This window comes from Ambystoma mexicanum, chromosome 6q (assembly GCF_040938575.1).
Source record: "Ambystoma mexicanum isolate Mex_15411 chromosome 6q, UKY_AmexF1_1, whole genome shotgun sequence".
In the NCBI taxonomy this organism is placed as follows: Eukaryota; Metazoa; Chordata; class Amphibia; order Caudata; family Ambystomatidae; genus Ambystoma; species Ambystoma mexicanum.
Window position 1 is genome coordinate 1,665,650,467 of NC_090937.1, and position 13,001 is coordinate 1,665,663,467.

The window sequence follows — 13,001 nt, forward strand, 5'->3', positions numbered from 1 at the left end:
TTCTTACAGCTCTGGGGCCGGTGCAGATTCCACCACCGTCTTCCACTGAGCCCATTCTTACAGCACAGCAGAGGCCGGTGCAGACTCCACCACCGTCTTCCACTGAGCCCATTCTTACAGCTCTGGGGCCGGTGCAGATTCCACCACCGTCTTCCACTGAGCCCATTCTTACAGCTCTGGGGCCGGTGCAGATTCCACCACCGTCTTCCACTGAGCCCATTCTTACAGCACAGCAGGGGCCGGTGCAGATTCCACCACCGTCTTCCACGGAGCCCATTCTTACAGCACAGCAGAGGCTGGTGCAGACTCTACCACCGTCTTCCACTGAGCCCATTCTTACAGCACAGCAGAGGTGGGTGCAGATTCCACCACCGTCTTCCACTGAGCCCATTCTTACAGCAGAGGTGGGTGCAGACTCCACTACCGTCTTCCACTGAGCCCATTCTTACAGCACAGCAGAGGCTGGTGCAGACTCCACTACCGTCTTCCACTGAGCCCATTCTTACAGCAGAGGTGGATGCAGACTCCACTACCGTCTTCCACTGAGCCCATTCTTACAGCAGAGGCCGGTGCAGACTCCACCACCGTCTTCCACTGAGCCCATTCTTACAGCACAGGAGAGGCTGGTGCAGACTCCACCACCGTCTTCCACTGAGCCCATTCTTACAGCTCAGAGGCCGGTGCAGACTCCACCACCGTCTCCACTGAGCCCATTCTTACAGCACAGCAGAGGCTGGTGCAGACTCCACCACCGTCTTCCACTGAGCCCATTCTTAGCAGAGGCTGGTGCAGACTCCACCACCGTCTTCCACTGAGCCCATTCTTACAGCTCTGGGGCCGGTGCAGATTCCACCACCGTCTTCCACTGAGCCCATTCTTACAGCACAGCAGGGGCCGGTGCAGACTCCACTACCATCTTCCACTGAGCCCATTCTTACAGCAGAGGTGGGTGCAGACTCCACTACCGTCTTCCACTGAGCCCATTCTTACAGCACAGCGGAGGCTGGTGCAGACTCCACTACCGTCTTCCACTGAGCCCATTCTTACAGCAGAGGTGGGTGCAGACTCCACTACCGTCTTCCACCGAGCCCATTCTTACAGCACAGCAGAGGCTGGTGCAGACTCCACTACCGTCTTCCACTGAGCCCATTCTTACAGCAGAGGTGGGTGCAGACTCCACTACCGTCTTCCACTGAGCCCATTCTTACAGCAGAGGGGGGTGCAGATTCCACCACCGTCTTCCACTGAGCCCATTCTTACAGCAGAGGTGGGTGCAGACTCAACTACCGTCTTCCACTGAGCCCATTCTTACAGCACAGCAGAGGCCGGTGCAGACTCCACCACCGTCTTCCACTGAGCCCATTCTTACAGCACAGCAGAGGCCGGTGCAGACTCCACCACCGTCTTCCACTGAGCCCATTCTTACAGCACAGCAGAGGCCGGTGCAGACTCCACCACCGTCTTCTACTGAGCCCATTCTTACAGCAGAGGTGGGTGCAGATTCCACCACCGTCTTCCACTGAGCCCATTCTTATAGCTCAGAGGCCGGTGCAGACTCCACCATCGTCTTCCACTGAGCCCATTCTTACAGCTCAGAGGCCGGTGCAGATTCCACCACCATCTTCCACTGAGCCCATTCTTACAGCACAGCAGAGGTGGGTGCAGATTCCACCACCATCTTCCACTGAGCCCATTCTTACAGCACAGCAGAGGTGGGTGCAGATTCCACCACCGTCTTCCACTGAGCCCATTCTTACAGCAGAGGTGGGTGCAGACTCCACTACCGTCTTCCACTGAGCCCATTCTTACAGCACAGCAGAGGCTGGTGCAGACTCCACTACCGTCTTCCACTGAGCCCATTCTTACAGCAGAGGTGGGTGCAGACTCCACTACCGTCTTCCACTGAGCCCATTCTTACAGCTCAGAGGCCGGTGCAGACTCCACCATCGTCTTCCACTGAGCCCATTCTTACAGCACAGCAGAGGCCGGTGCAGATTCCACCACCGTCTTCCACTGAGCCCATTCTTACAGCTCAGAGGCCAGTGCAGATTCCACCACCGTCTTCCACTGAGCCCATTCTTACAGCAGAGGTGGGTGCAGACTCCACTACCGTCTTCCACTGAGCCCATTCTTACAGCTCAGAGGCCAGTGCAGATTCCACCACCATCTTCCACTGAGCCCATTCTTACAGCAGAGGTGGGTGCAGACTCCACTACCGTCTTCCACTGAGCCCATTCTTACAGCACAGCAGAGGCCGGTGAAGATTCCACCACCGTCTTCCACTGAGCCCATTCTTACAGCAGAGGTGGGTGCAGACTCCACCACCGTCTTCCACTGAGCCCATTCTTACAGCACAGCAGAGGCCGGTGAAGATTCCACCACCGTCTTCCACTGAGCCCATTCTTACAGCTCAGAGGCCGGTGAAGATTCCACCACCGTCTTCCACTGAGCCCATTCTTACAGCAGAGGTGGGTGCAGACTCCACCACCGTCTTCCACTGAGCCCTGCACCTACTTCTGTGTCAGAAAACCTAGTGTTGTGGAGGGTGTATGCACAGCTCAGAGATCCTCGGCTGTGCTGCTCCCTCGCTGAGGTAGATGCACCTTGCAACTGCCAGGGGCCTGCATTAGTACGTGAAAATGGAGGGTTAGCCCTGGCACATATTGTGAGGGGTGCTCCGCTGAAGAGGATGTATATAGAAGCACTTGATACGGGGAAATGGAAGAATAGCCCTGGCCACTCTGGGTGTGGTGAGGACAAGAGTGAAGATGGTGGCCACAGGGCCTTTTTATGTCACCGTTTCTTACAATGGCTACGACACTAGACACAAGCATGTTCAAAAGGACCCGTTGTTGACAGCCCTGAGCTACTCGGTCGGGTTATTTTGGGGTAGGAAGGAATACGAGCACCCCTCCTATGGATGCTATTGTGCCATGTAGGGCTGCCCATTGCCCCTTTTGTATCCTTAAGCAAGTGGCTCTCCTCTGAAAGATCAGTCTGGGTCAGGGTAGCGGCACAGCTGGCACTAGTCTGTCGGGGCTAGTGGTAATCCACCATGCAGGACGCACTGCAATGTTTGCCGCAGCCAGACGCTGCCCACAACCATTCAGTAAGAAACGATTGCTGTGTGTCCCGAGTGACATTTCCAGGCCCACCAGAAGCAGATTCTCTCCTAGACACCTCATCGAATGGGTCCTGAGCCAATCGCTTCCTCTGCCTTCTCCCTCAGCAAGCCTGGGTCCTCCAGCATCTGGTATAGACCGTGAGACCGGTGCATCGACCAGCGGGCACGCGCCGCTGGTCTGCATCCCAAGGCCCACGTGGGTCCACAGAATGGCTTTATAAAAGGGCTAGCAGCACGGAGCAGAAAATGGCCCGAAAAGGGATGAAAACGGCCCTTCTACTGTCAGCAAACGAGCACAATTTGCTGACGCCGAAGATAGCAGGAAACCTTCACAAGAAGCGAGAAGTGGCATCTTCTGTTACAATTCTTGCTGACCCGCTGCTGCTCTGCACAAGGGGTTACTTCTGTGGTTGGCTGCCAAGAGACAAGACATCACAGGAAACGGTGGGGATGCCTCTCTCTCAGACACACACACACAAAACACTGCAGACCCTTTAGAAGGGGAAAGATGGCTGCTCCGCGGGCCTATCCGATCATCACACTGCTAAATACTGGCGTCCTAACCGTGCAGGCCAATAATAGAACTGAGGCAGATACACTGATGTGCCCAGGATCGCAGTGCGGCGGGGAATCACAGATCACAATCAGGAGGTTATCCACGTCCAGTGATAAACGCGTCTTCGGCGACTGCAGGGGAGGTTGCATCGGTGCATTGCAGATGGACTAGAGGTGACCCGGAAAGAGGAGCAAGGAGATTAGAGGTGGCCCGGGTGGAGAATCCGGCTCTGGGGGGTGGGCCAGCAGCAGGAAGTCGGCGCACGATAGTTATTGAAAAGAAAATGCGTTTTTCTAGATGAAATCAGGAATACCCAGTGGTCAAAGTGTTAATAACAAAAATGTAGTGGCACTATGTTCCCTCCCCCTTCTACACATCATCCCGGCCCCCTGCGGTCCCATCGACACCATACTCACACACCCCCCACAATTCCAACACCATATGGCACCGCCCCCTCCAGCCCACTCTACACTGCTGTGTTTACAACAGTACTGTACTACGAAAACACAAAACACGCTTCCAATCACTCCCCACCCCGGGGCTATAGCCACACACCCCTCGTGCCTGAACAAGATCAGTTCCCAGCGGGGCTTTGGGGCTGCTTAGCAATGCGCAGCCCAGCACCTGCAGGATAGCGCAGCACGGCGTGACACTGGAGTGTTGCCAGCACCTGCAGGATAGCGCAGCACGGCGTGGCACTGGAATGTTGCCAGCACCTGCAGGAGGAGTGTTGCCAGCACCTGCCGGATAGCGCAGCACGGCGTGACACTGGAGTGTTGCCAGCACCTGCAGGAGGAGTGTTGCCAGCAGTGGTCGAAGTGAGCGGGAGCGGTCGGGAGCGGTGCTCCTATACTTTTTTAATTTACCTTGTACAGCTCCTATACTTTTATTTTAAAAAGAAACCGTTCCGGAATGGTTTTGTTTTAAAATAAAAGTGTAGGAAGGAGTTGAAACCTTCACTTTCAGTGCACTGCACTGAACGTTCCCTTAAACAGCAGGTGCAAGTGGTGTGTATTGTGTGTGGGAGGGGTTGTGGCAATGGGGTTTGTGGGGAGCAGGGGCAGGCCAGCAGGAACAGAGCTCCACTACTTCTTTTCGTACACTTCGACCACTGGTTGCCAGCACCTGCCGGATAGCGCAGCACGGCGTGACACTGGAGTGTTGCAAGCACCTGCAGGAGGAGTGTTGCCAGCACCTGCAGGATAGCGCAGCACGGCGTGACACTGGAGTGTTGCAAGCACCTGCAGGAGGAGTGTTGCCAGCACCTGCAGGATAGCGCAGCACGGCGTGACACTGGAGTGTTGCCAGCACCTGCAGGAGGAGTGTTGCCAGCACCTGCAGGATAGCGCAGCACGGCGTGACACTGGAGTGTTGCCAGCACCTGCAGGATAGCGCAGCACGGCGTGGCACTGGAATGTTGCCAGCACCTGCAGGATAGCGCAGCACGGCGTGGCACTGGAGTGTTGCCAGCACCTGCAGGAGGAGTGTTGCCAGCACCTGCCGGATAGCGCAGCACGGCGTGACACTGGAGTGTTGTCAGCACCTGCAGGAGGAGTGTTGCCAGCACCTGCCGGATAGCGCAGCACGGCGTGACACTGGAGTGTTGCCAGCACCTGCAGGAGGAGTGTTGCCAGCACCTGCCGGATAGCGCAGCACGGCGTGACACTGGAGTGTTGCAAGCACCTGCAGGAGGAGTGTTGCCAGCACCTGCAGGATAGCGCAGCACGGCGTGACACTGGAGTGTTGCCAGCACCTGCAGGAGGAGTGTTGCCAGCACCTGCAGGATAGCGCAGCACGGCGTGACACTGGAGTGTTGCCAGCACCTGCAGGAGGAGTGTTGCCAGCACCTGCAGGATAGCGCAGCACGGCGTGACACTGGAGTGTTGCCAGCACCTGCAGGATAGCGCAGCACGGCGTGGCACTGGAATGTTGCCAGCACCTGCAGGATAGCGCAGCACGGCGTGGCACTGGAGTGTTGCCAGCACCTGCAGGAGGAGTGTTGCCAGCACCTGCCGGATAGCGCAGCACGGCGTGACACTGGAGTGTTGTCAGCACCTGCAGGAGGAGTGTTGCCAGCACCTGCCGGATAGCGCAGCATGGCGTGACACTGGAGTGTTGCCAGCACCTGCAGGAGGAGTGTTGCCAGCACCTGCCGGATAGCGCAGCACGGCGTGACACTGGAGTGTTGCAAGCACCTGCAGGAGGAGTGTTGCCAGCACCTGCAGGATAGCGCAGCACGGCGTGACACTGGAGTGTTGCAAGCACCTGCAGGAGGAGTGTTGCCAGCACCTGCAGGATAGCGCAGCACGGCGTGACACTGGAGTGTTGCCAGCACCTGCAGGAGGAGTGTTGCCAGCACCTGCAGGATAGCGCAGCACGGCGTGACACTGGAGTGTTGCCAGCACCTGCAGGAGGAGTGTTGCCAGCACCTGCAGGATAGCGCAGCACGGCGTGACACTGGAGTGTTGCCAGCACCTGCAGGAGGAGTGTTGCCAGCACCTGCAGGATAGCGCAGCACGGCGTGACACTGGAGTGTTGCAAGCACCTGCAGGAGGAGTGTTGCCAGCACCTGCAGGATAGCGCAGCACGGCGTGGCACTGGAGAGTTGCCAGCACCTGCAGGAGGAGTGTTGCCAGCACCTGCAGGATAGCGCAGCACGGCGTGGCACTGGAGTGTTGCCAGCACCACGGCCCAGGCTGGTTCAGTAAGGGAATGATTTGCCCAAAACGTACGGGAACGTCGTACCCAGCGCTGGCTCAAGGCGCGCCCAGAGGGCAGCAAATAAAGGGCGCCTTGCCTCCAGCTCTGATTCATGTAAACAGCGCCTATGATTTCTTTAATAGGCGCTCTTTACATGACACTGAGCTGAACGAAAAGCGCCCTTAAAGGCGCATTACAAGAATAGCAGGGTGCTCGGCTCTGTTGTTCGGGGCACACATCTTGCTTGCCCAGGGCACAGGCAGACCTGGGGCCGCTACTGCTCGTACCTTTAGTTCCCGCCCACTTTGAACTCAGGGCACACCACATACACCTATAGAACTGCAGGTCCGTTCTGGCCACGCCAGTAGGGCCCTTTACTCTTTTAAATAATAAAACTAATGCAGAGACGTAATGTGTGCTGGCAACTATTCTAAAAGGGCACAGGAACATGTGGCAGACTCAGCAGAGAGGACGCCTTCACTACACAGCGCGAGCACATCTGGAGGCCCTCGTGCACCCCGAGGCCACATTTCCACTGCCACCCTCCTCTCCATCCCGACAAGGAAGGGCACCTTGAGACCAATAGAATGGCGATTCCGCAGCATAAAAGCCCAGGAATTCATAGAATACTCACCTCTCACCCGCAGAGCGGGCGTCCCTCCTTTCCGTGGGACATGACCAGCCCCTCGCAGATCAGGGACCGTGCTGTCCCATTCAAAGCACTGCCACTCATGGACACTTATCAGTAAAGGGCTGGCATTTTCCACCGACAAAGGCACAGCATCTGTATGTTTTCTATTTTTGGCGATTCCCAGCATTAGGCAAGAACCAATGCACAATTGCTTCGTCCCACCGATCACCATTAAGATGGAGGGTATATGGCTCTCCGATGATGCTGCACCAACAACATTCTGGGTTCTAGAACTTCTAATCTAGATGAACTGGGGCTATAGGAATAGTTCTGGGCTGCGCGGGGCGAGCCACTGACCAGCAATATTTAAGGAAAGGAAACAGCTTAAACTCCAAAGCTCTTATCTGCATTGGTCAATAATCTTATGTAATGGCTCTTACAGACTGCAGGAATATTTGTGGTACTCTGTGAACGCTGTTGAGACACCAAAAGCTTTGCCACAAAAAAGCGAGGAACAATTTAATGAAACAAAGCCTATCTAGCCGGGGAGGTAGCAGTTGCAATCGCACCACAGACGGTTAAAATAGCAATTCTCCAAACACTGACAAGGCAGAGTGGGGAACATGGAGATCACAGAGAGAGGGGGAGCCTTCAAGGGCTGCGGGATTTGGTTAGCCTTCATCTGAAGTACATGGCACATGCATTGCTCTGCCCATGTACTCTACGAGGCCCGTTGCCAGGATCCCTCCACTCGCTGCCCATCACCAGACAGATGTGCAATAAGACACAGGCAATAATTCTGAGGCCAAGGTAGGCCTTGGGAGGGTCCCGCCTCCGAGTTATTACACCAAGAGAATGCTGCAGGGGTAAGCCTTGAAGACAACAGGATACGGAAGGGCGCAGGGTACTCGTGTTCCTAACGACAAAGATCTGGCTCTCACAAAAATGGAAAATGAAAAAAGGAATACGGATGAGCTACCAGCCCCCCAAACTTCATAGTCATAAACTACTCGAATGAGCCTGTACTAACAGAGCATCCGTGAGCCTGTGGAGTCTAGGTGTGTGGGGGAGAGGTAATAACGCACCAAAGGTCCGGCGAGGAGGGGCAAGGCCAGAATACCCACAAAGGAGGATGCACCGGCCACATCCAGGCAAGTCCGGTCTAACCAGCCAATTCAGGCAGACAGCCTTGGGTGCAGGGACCTCTCCCCTGGAACGCCTGGACCCTGGCATTAAGGCCATACCCAGGGGCCTCTGTCTCGAAGAGAACAATGCGTGCTTAAGAAAGTCTTTGCCGCCCACTCACTCACTCAAACAAAACCACAGCATCCTCCCCCGCTGCAGGCCACCAGAGAAGATTTAAGATTAGGCACCCCCCACGACTTTATCATCTGGCATATAAACCTGCTCACATTTTATAAAAAGGCGGCCTGCTGACCCCTGGAATCTTTAGACATGAATAGCCATATAGTACGAATTTCTGGCCGTTTTTTTTGGCAGTCGAAACATTGGTCAAACTCTCGGCAGCTATTTAGGCCTCTTGCTACATTTGTGGTCCAAACCGTAGTGTATGTTCGAATCTCGGGCTTATGGTGATTTAGGATTCTATCCAATATGATAACACGGGCTTATCTGCCACTAGCCGAGAACAAACTGGCATACCATGCACACGGCTAACCAAAGCCTCATCTTTCCAAAGTCGGCCTAGCAGACAATTGCGGCAACAGTGAGGCCAGCAACCCCCCCAATAAGCCCACGACTGGTACATCAAGCACCGCCCAGACAAGTATCTGAACCAGGCCTAAAGGGCAATGCTCGAATCAAAAACACAAAATGGGTTAAACTGGCCCAGTTTGTTGGCCAATGTAGCTAGGGTTTCTGAATACACATTCTTTAAAATACCCCTTGGGTACTATTCAAAACAGCCAGTCACAATAGGAATGATTTGCAATTTGCAACAGTGGGCCACTTTTTCATTGGCGCTCAAGACAATTTTATGCCCCAATCTGAAGACAATGACAATCGGGTTAAAACATTTTTTTAAAAAAAATAAAGTTGCCTCTTACTAGCTGGGCATGAACATTCCCTCACCACCTCAACTCTTCACATCAGTTCTTACTCACCAAGAGGCAATCCGCAAGAGCCAAAGCTGAGAAACATTAGTATGCACTGCACAACAAGCACACCACAAAATACAACCCACTCTGTAAAGGAATGCAGAAGACAGTTTCAGAGAAAGAAAAGGGATGCACTCTGGATATTGACAGGAGGGTAGTTGGTATAGCAATTAATGAAACAATCATGGGTCCCCACCAACAATCTTCTATATGCATGAGGTCATAACCAGAGTGCTTTGGAACAGAAACGGTAAAGGGTGGACCATGTCCCACACTTCAACATGCCTGGTGTAGATCAAAGGGTCTTTCTAGTTCATGGAGCTACGTGGGTAGCAATTAAAGCAGGAGGTCTCTCTCCAGCAAATCACATTTGCGTACCTTCTGGATGGTGGGGGAGCCCTGCGGAGTCTGCCTTCTGCAAGCACATAGTTCCCAGACATGACATGTCACTGCCCTTGATACTGAAAGTGGGGAGCTGGCTTCAAGTTGACAGTGCATATCAAAGGTTGTTGGGGTTTTCCTGTTATTTTGTTGAACCTCTGCCGCCAGGCCCCATGTGGGCCTGTTTGAAGTATACTCTATTGGCATGTTAAGGGCTGTCGCCACCTGCAGAGGGTAATTAGGCTGGCCATGGCAGGAGGAAGGTCTCGTCCCTCCCCCATCTGAGATGCATCATGTACTCCACCTGGCAGATACCATTGGTCTATGTGTATGTCGCGCAGTGAGTATATAAAAAGGTGTGTGGATTCGCCCCGCACATTTCCAGAGGCTGATCTACCATCATTCAATTTCATTTAAAAGTTCAAAAAATGCCAGGCGAACGCACACCCACCCCGCGGATGGTCGAATTCCTCACACCACTGTGGCAACAGGCACAATACGGCATGGCGCTCCACCACAATAGAAAACCAAACCCCTCACACAAGACATCTGGCTGCATGGTCAAATCCAACACCCCCCAAAACCCACATCAAACTACTAAAGCCATACCCCAAACACTGGCTGCATCTTTTAAAATCGAGGTAACGCACTGCACGGCACAATGCAGTGCTCGGCGCACATGTGGCATATTACATAGAATAAGCACGCTGGCTAAATCTCCAGCTGCTTGCCCAGGGCCACTGTAACACGGACACCACACCTTAGGGTGGGGACTATGACTAACAAAGAAAGCCCGACAGCTTTTCTTAAGTGGAATAATCCGTCCATTGATAATCAGACCTCAGACACCCCCCCCCCCCGGTCGCTTTCAGCTTCCGTGTGGATACGATATGGCATTTATGACGCGCCTACACACAAGTGTCTCAATCCTTGAGATTCACGAAGGCGGGGCACGTGAACCCAAATCACTGTTACGTGTATATTCTATGCAGCGCACACAGCTGCAGTCCTGCAGCCACTCAATTCCTCCCATTGCTCAGACATATGCAGGGTGGGATCACACGCCTGCTCCGAAGATGCAACCGGCTCAGCCCATTAGAAACACCTGGAGCTGCAGTGCAGGTCATGCAGGCACAGGCATTGCTCAGGCACGCGCTAGCAGCGCCTAGAGGCCCAGGCCGGCGCTGTGGCTTACCTTGCGGCGGGGGTGCGGTGCGGGGCACCAGGCTGGGGAGCAGGGCGGCGCCGGGCAGCACGCAGGATGTCAGCAGCAGGAGGATAGACACCCCCGCGGGAGGGGTCCAGTGGTCCCCGGGGCCGCCTGCCATCCTCCAGGGTCCAGCGGGGCGCGGGCCTCTCAGCAGCAGCACCTGCAGTCCATGCCCGGGGCGCTCCCCTTCCTGGCTGGCAGAGGCGAGGATGGGCTGGCAGTCCCGGCCGGGGATATCGCCGCCGCCGCCTTGCACGCTCCTTCTCCTCAGTGCCGCCACTCCTTCCCTGGGCACCGCCTCTTCTGAGTGACCTCCTGAGCTGCCTGCGGGCTGATGCTGCGCCCTGGCCACGCCCCGGCCACGCCCACCCGAGCAGGTCCCCCACACGCCGCTCCGCTGCTCGCGCCGACGCCTCACAATCTCCTCGGCCCCGCAGTGCAGGTCGCAGTGTGACGTCACGCCGCCTCACTGAAGCCCCACTTCCACCCGCTCGTACCGGCGGCGTGTGACGTCACAGGGCCCCGGTGGCATTATTTCCCAAAGTCACTGTACCACCCTCCAGCGCCGCTCTTCCCGCCTCTGACGTCACCCCTCTGACGCTGCTTGGAAGCGTCATACGAGCGTCTCACGTGACGTCACGTTGCGCAGGTGCCGTTCTGTGACGTCAGGCACGCTGCCGCATGGAGGACGCGCGAGGAGCGGCGGCTTGGACGTGACGGCACGCGCTACGCCCTTCTGCGTCCGCACGTCTCCTCTGGGGCGGAAGGGGGCGGTGACTTCCTGCTTCAGGTGCGCCGCTCCTCCTCACCTGAAGCAGCAGGAGGCGCGGCAGGACTTCCGGTGCGCCCCGGATGTGGACGAGGCGCCGGCTGAGAGCGGTGTGTCACATCCCGCGTCCCCGGCCCCGCCGCTCCCCGTGACCGCACCTGCAGCACCTGCCTTACACCCCGGCCCTCCAGTCTCCAGTCTCACATGGAACGAGTCCCAGCAGAGGCTACCAGAGGGGTGCCAGCGCACCAGACACAAACCGCATCTTTACCTGCGCCAAACCTGTGCACTGCTTCCAGACCATACTGTGATGTGATCTTCAGAACTATAGGAGTACAGACACATACATGCCAACATGCAGAGCCACCTGGGAGGGAGATCCTCACAGGGAAGTCGGGAGACCAATATTTCCCCCTAGGAATGCATTGGGGTTAAAGTAACCCCACCTAAATCGGGAGGGTTAGCATGCATGCAGACATGCCAACATTCCAACTCACCTGGGTGGGAGATTTCATCGGAAAAATCAGGAGTTGCACATTTTCCCATAGTGATGCGTTGGGGCTAGAAGTAATTAGGCGGGAGAACGTGAAAAATAGTGATATTTTTTCACGAAAAATCGGGTGCCTCCTGCCAAAATAGGGAGGGTTGCCATGTATGTGAGTATGCTGTAATCGTTTAGGTTCTTTATGTGTATATGCAGTGCAAAAAAATCTATCATTTAAATATGTTTCCAGATAAGTCCGGGCTATGAAAACCTCTTTCAGACAGGTGGACCCCTGCCCCTCCAAAACCATCAAGGGCCACATCGATTCTCTCCTTCCGGCTAACCTCTCCTTCGCTGCTGGAGTTTTCCCCACTTTTCTCAAGCTCCCTCTTGTGCACCCACTGCTCAAACAATCCTCTGCTGACTCTTCCATTCCAGTAAACTATCGCCCGATCTCTATCAATCCTTTCCTGGAAAACTCTTGCAGAAGTTGGCTATCTCTCAGTTTACCCTCCTGTTAGGCAGAAACCTGTGCAGTTCCCTTGGGGAACACTGCAAAAGATTTAAGACTACAGGTAGAGCAGTAAACCCCTTTGGTAGCAGTCTGTACCACCCAGATTTACCTGGTAGCTGTGGCTGAGCAGTCAGACCTCTCTCAAGAAGAGTTAGGCAGTATGCAAAGTATACACAATATGTACCAAAACACAATAGCACAAGCAAACACTGACCAGAGCTTGGTTTCAAAAGAATATAGTTATTTATTTAAAAACACACATAAGTAAAAAACACTCTAGCAACGAATATGGTAAAAACACTTCAACACAGTTATAATGAAAGTAAGTTCAATCCTTTCTCCTATCTAGACAACTCTAGGTTAACACCACTTAATTAAAACAGAGGTGAGTGCTTAACGTTAGATGACACTCTAGTAGTTTCCAAGAAAGGGAGAGAAAAAGCAGAAATAGGTTAGACACACCACTCTAAGGTCCAGAACACTTGCAATAGGCTTTAAAGAAGACTAAAGTCACA

At 54.6% G+C, this 13,001-nt stretch overlaps 1 protein-coding gene across 1 annotated transcript in view; it reads right to left on the reverse strand.

The window, feature by feature from the left end:
• Positions 1–11,176, reverse strand: part of SEMA4F (ssemaphorin 4F) — a 321,938-nt gene extending 310,762 nt beyond the window's left edge. Inside the window, exon 1 of the mRNA XM_069632516.1 lies at positions 10,705–11,176. Within this exon, the coding sequence (XP_069488617.1) occupies positions 10,705–10,837 (133 nt within the window). The 5' untranslated portion in view covers positions 10,838–11,176. The remainder of the gene's footprint in view (positions 1–10,704) is intronic.
• Positions 11,177–13,001: the final 1,825 nt, after the last annotated feature.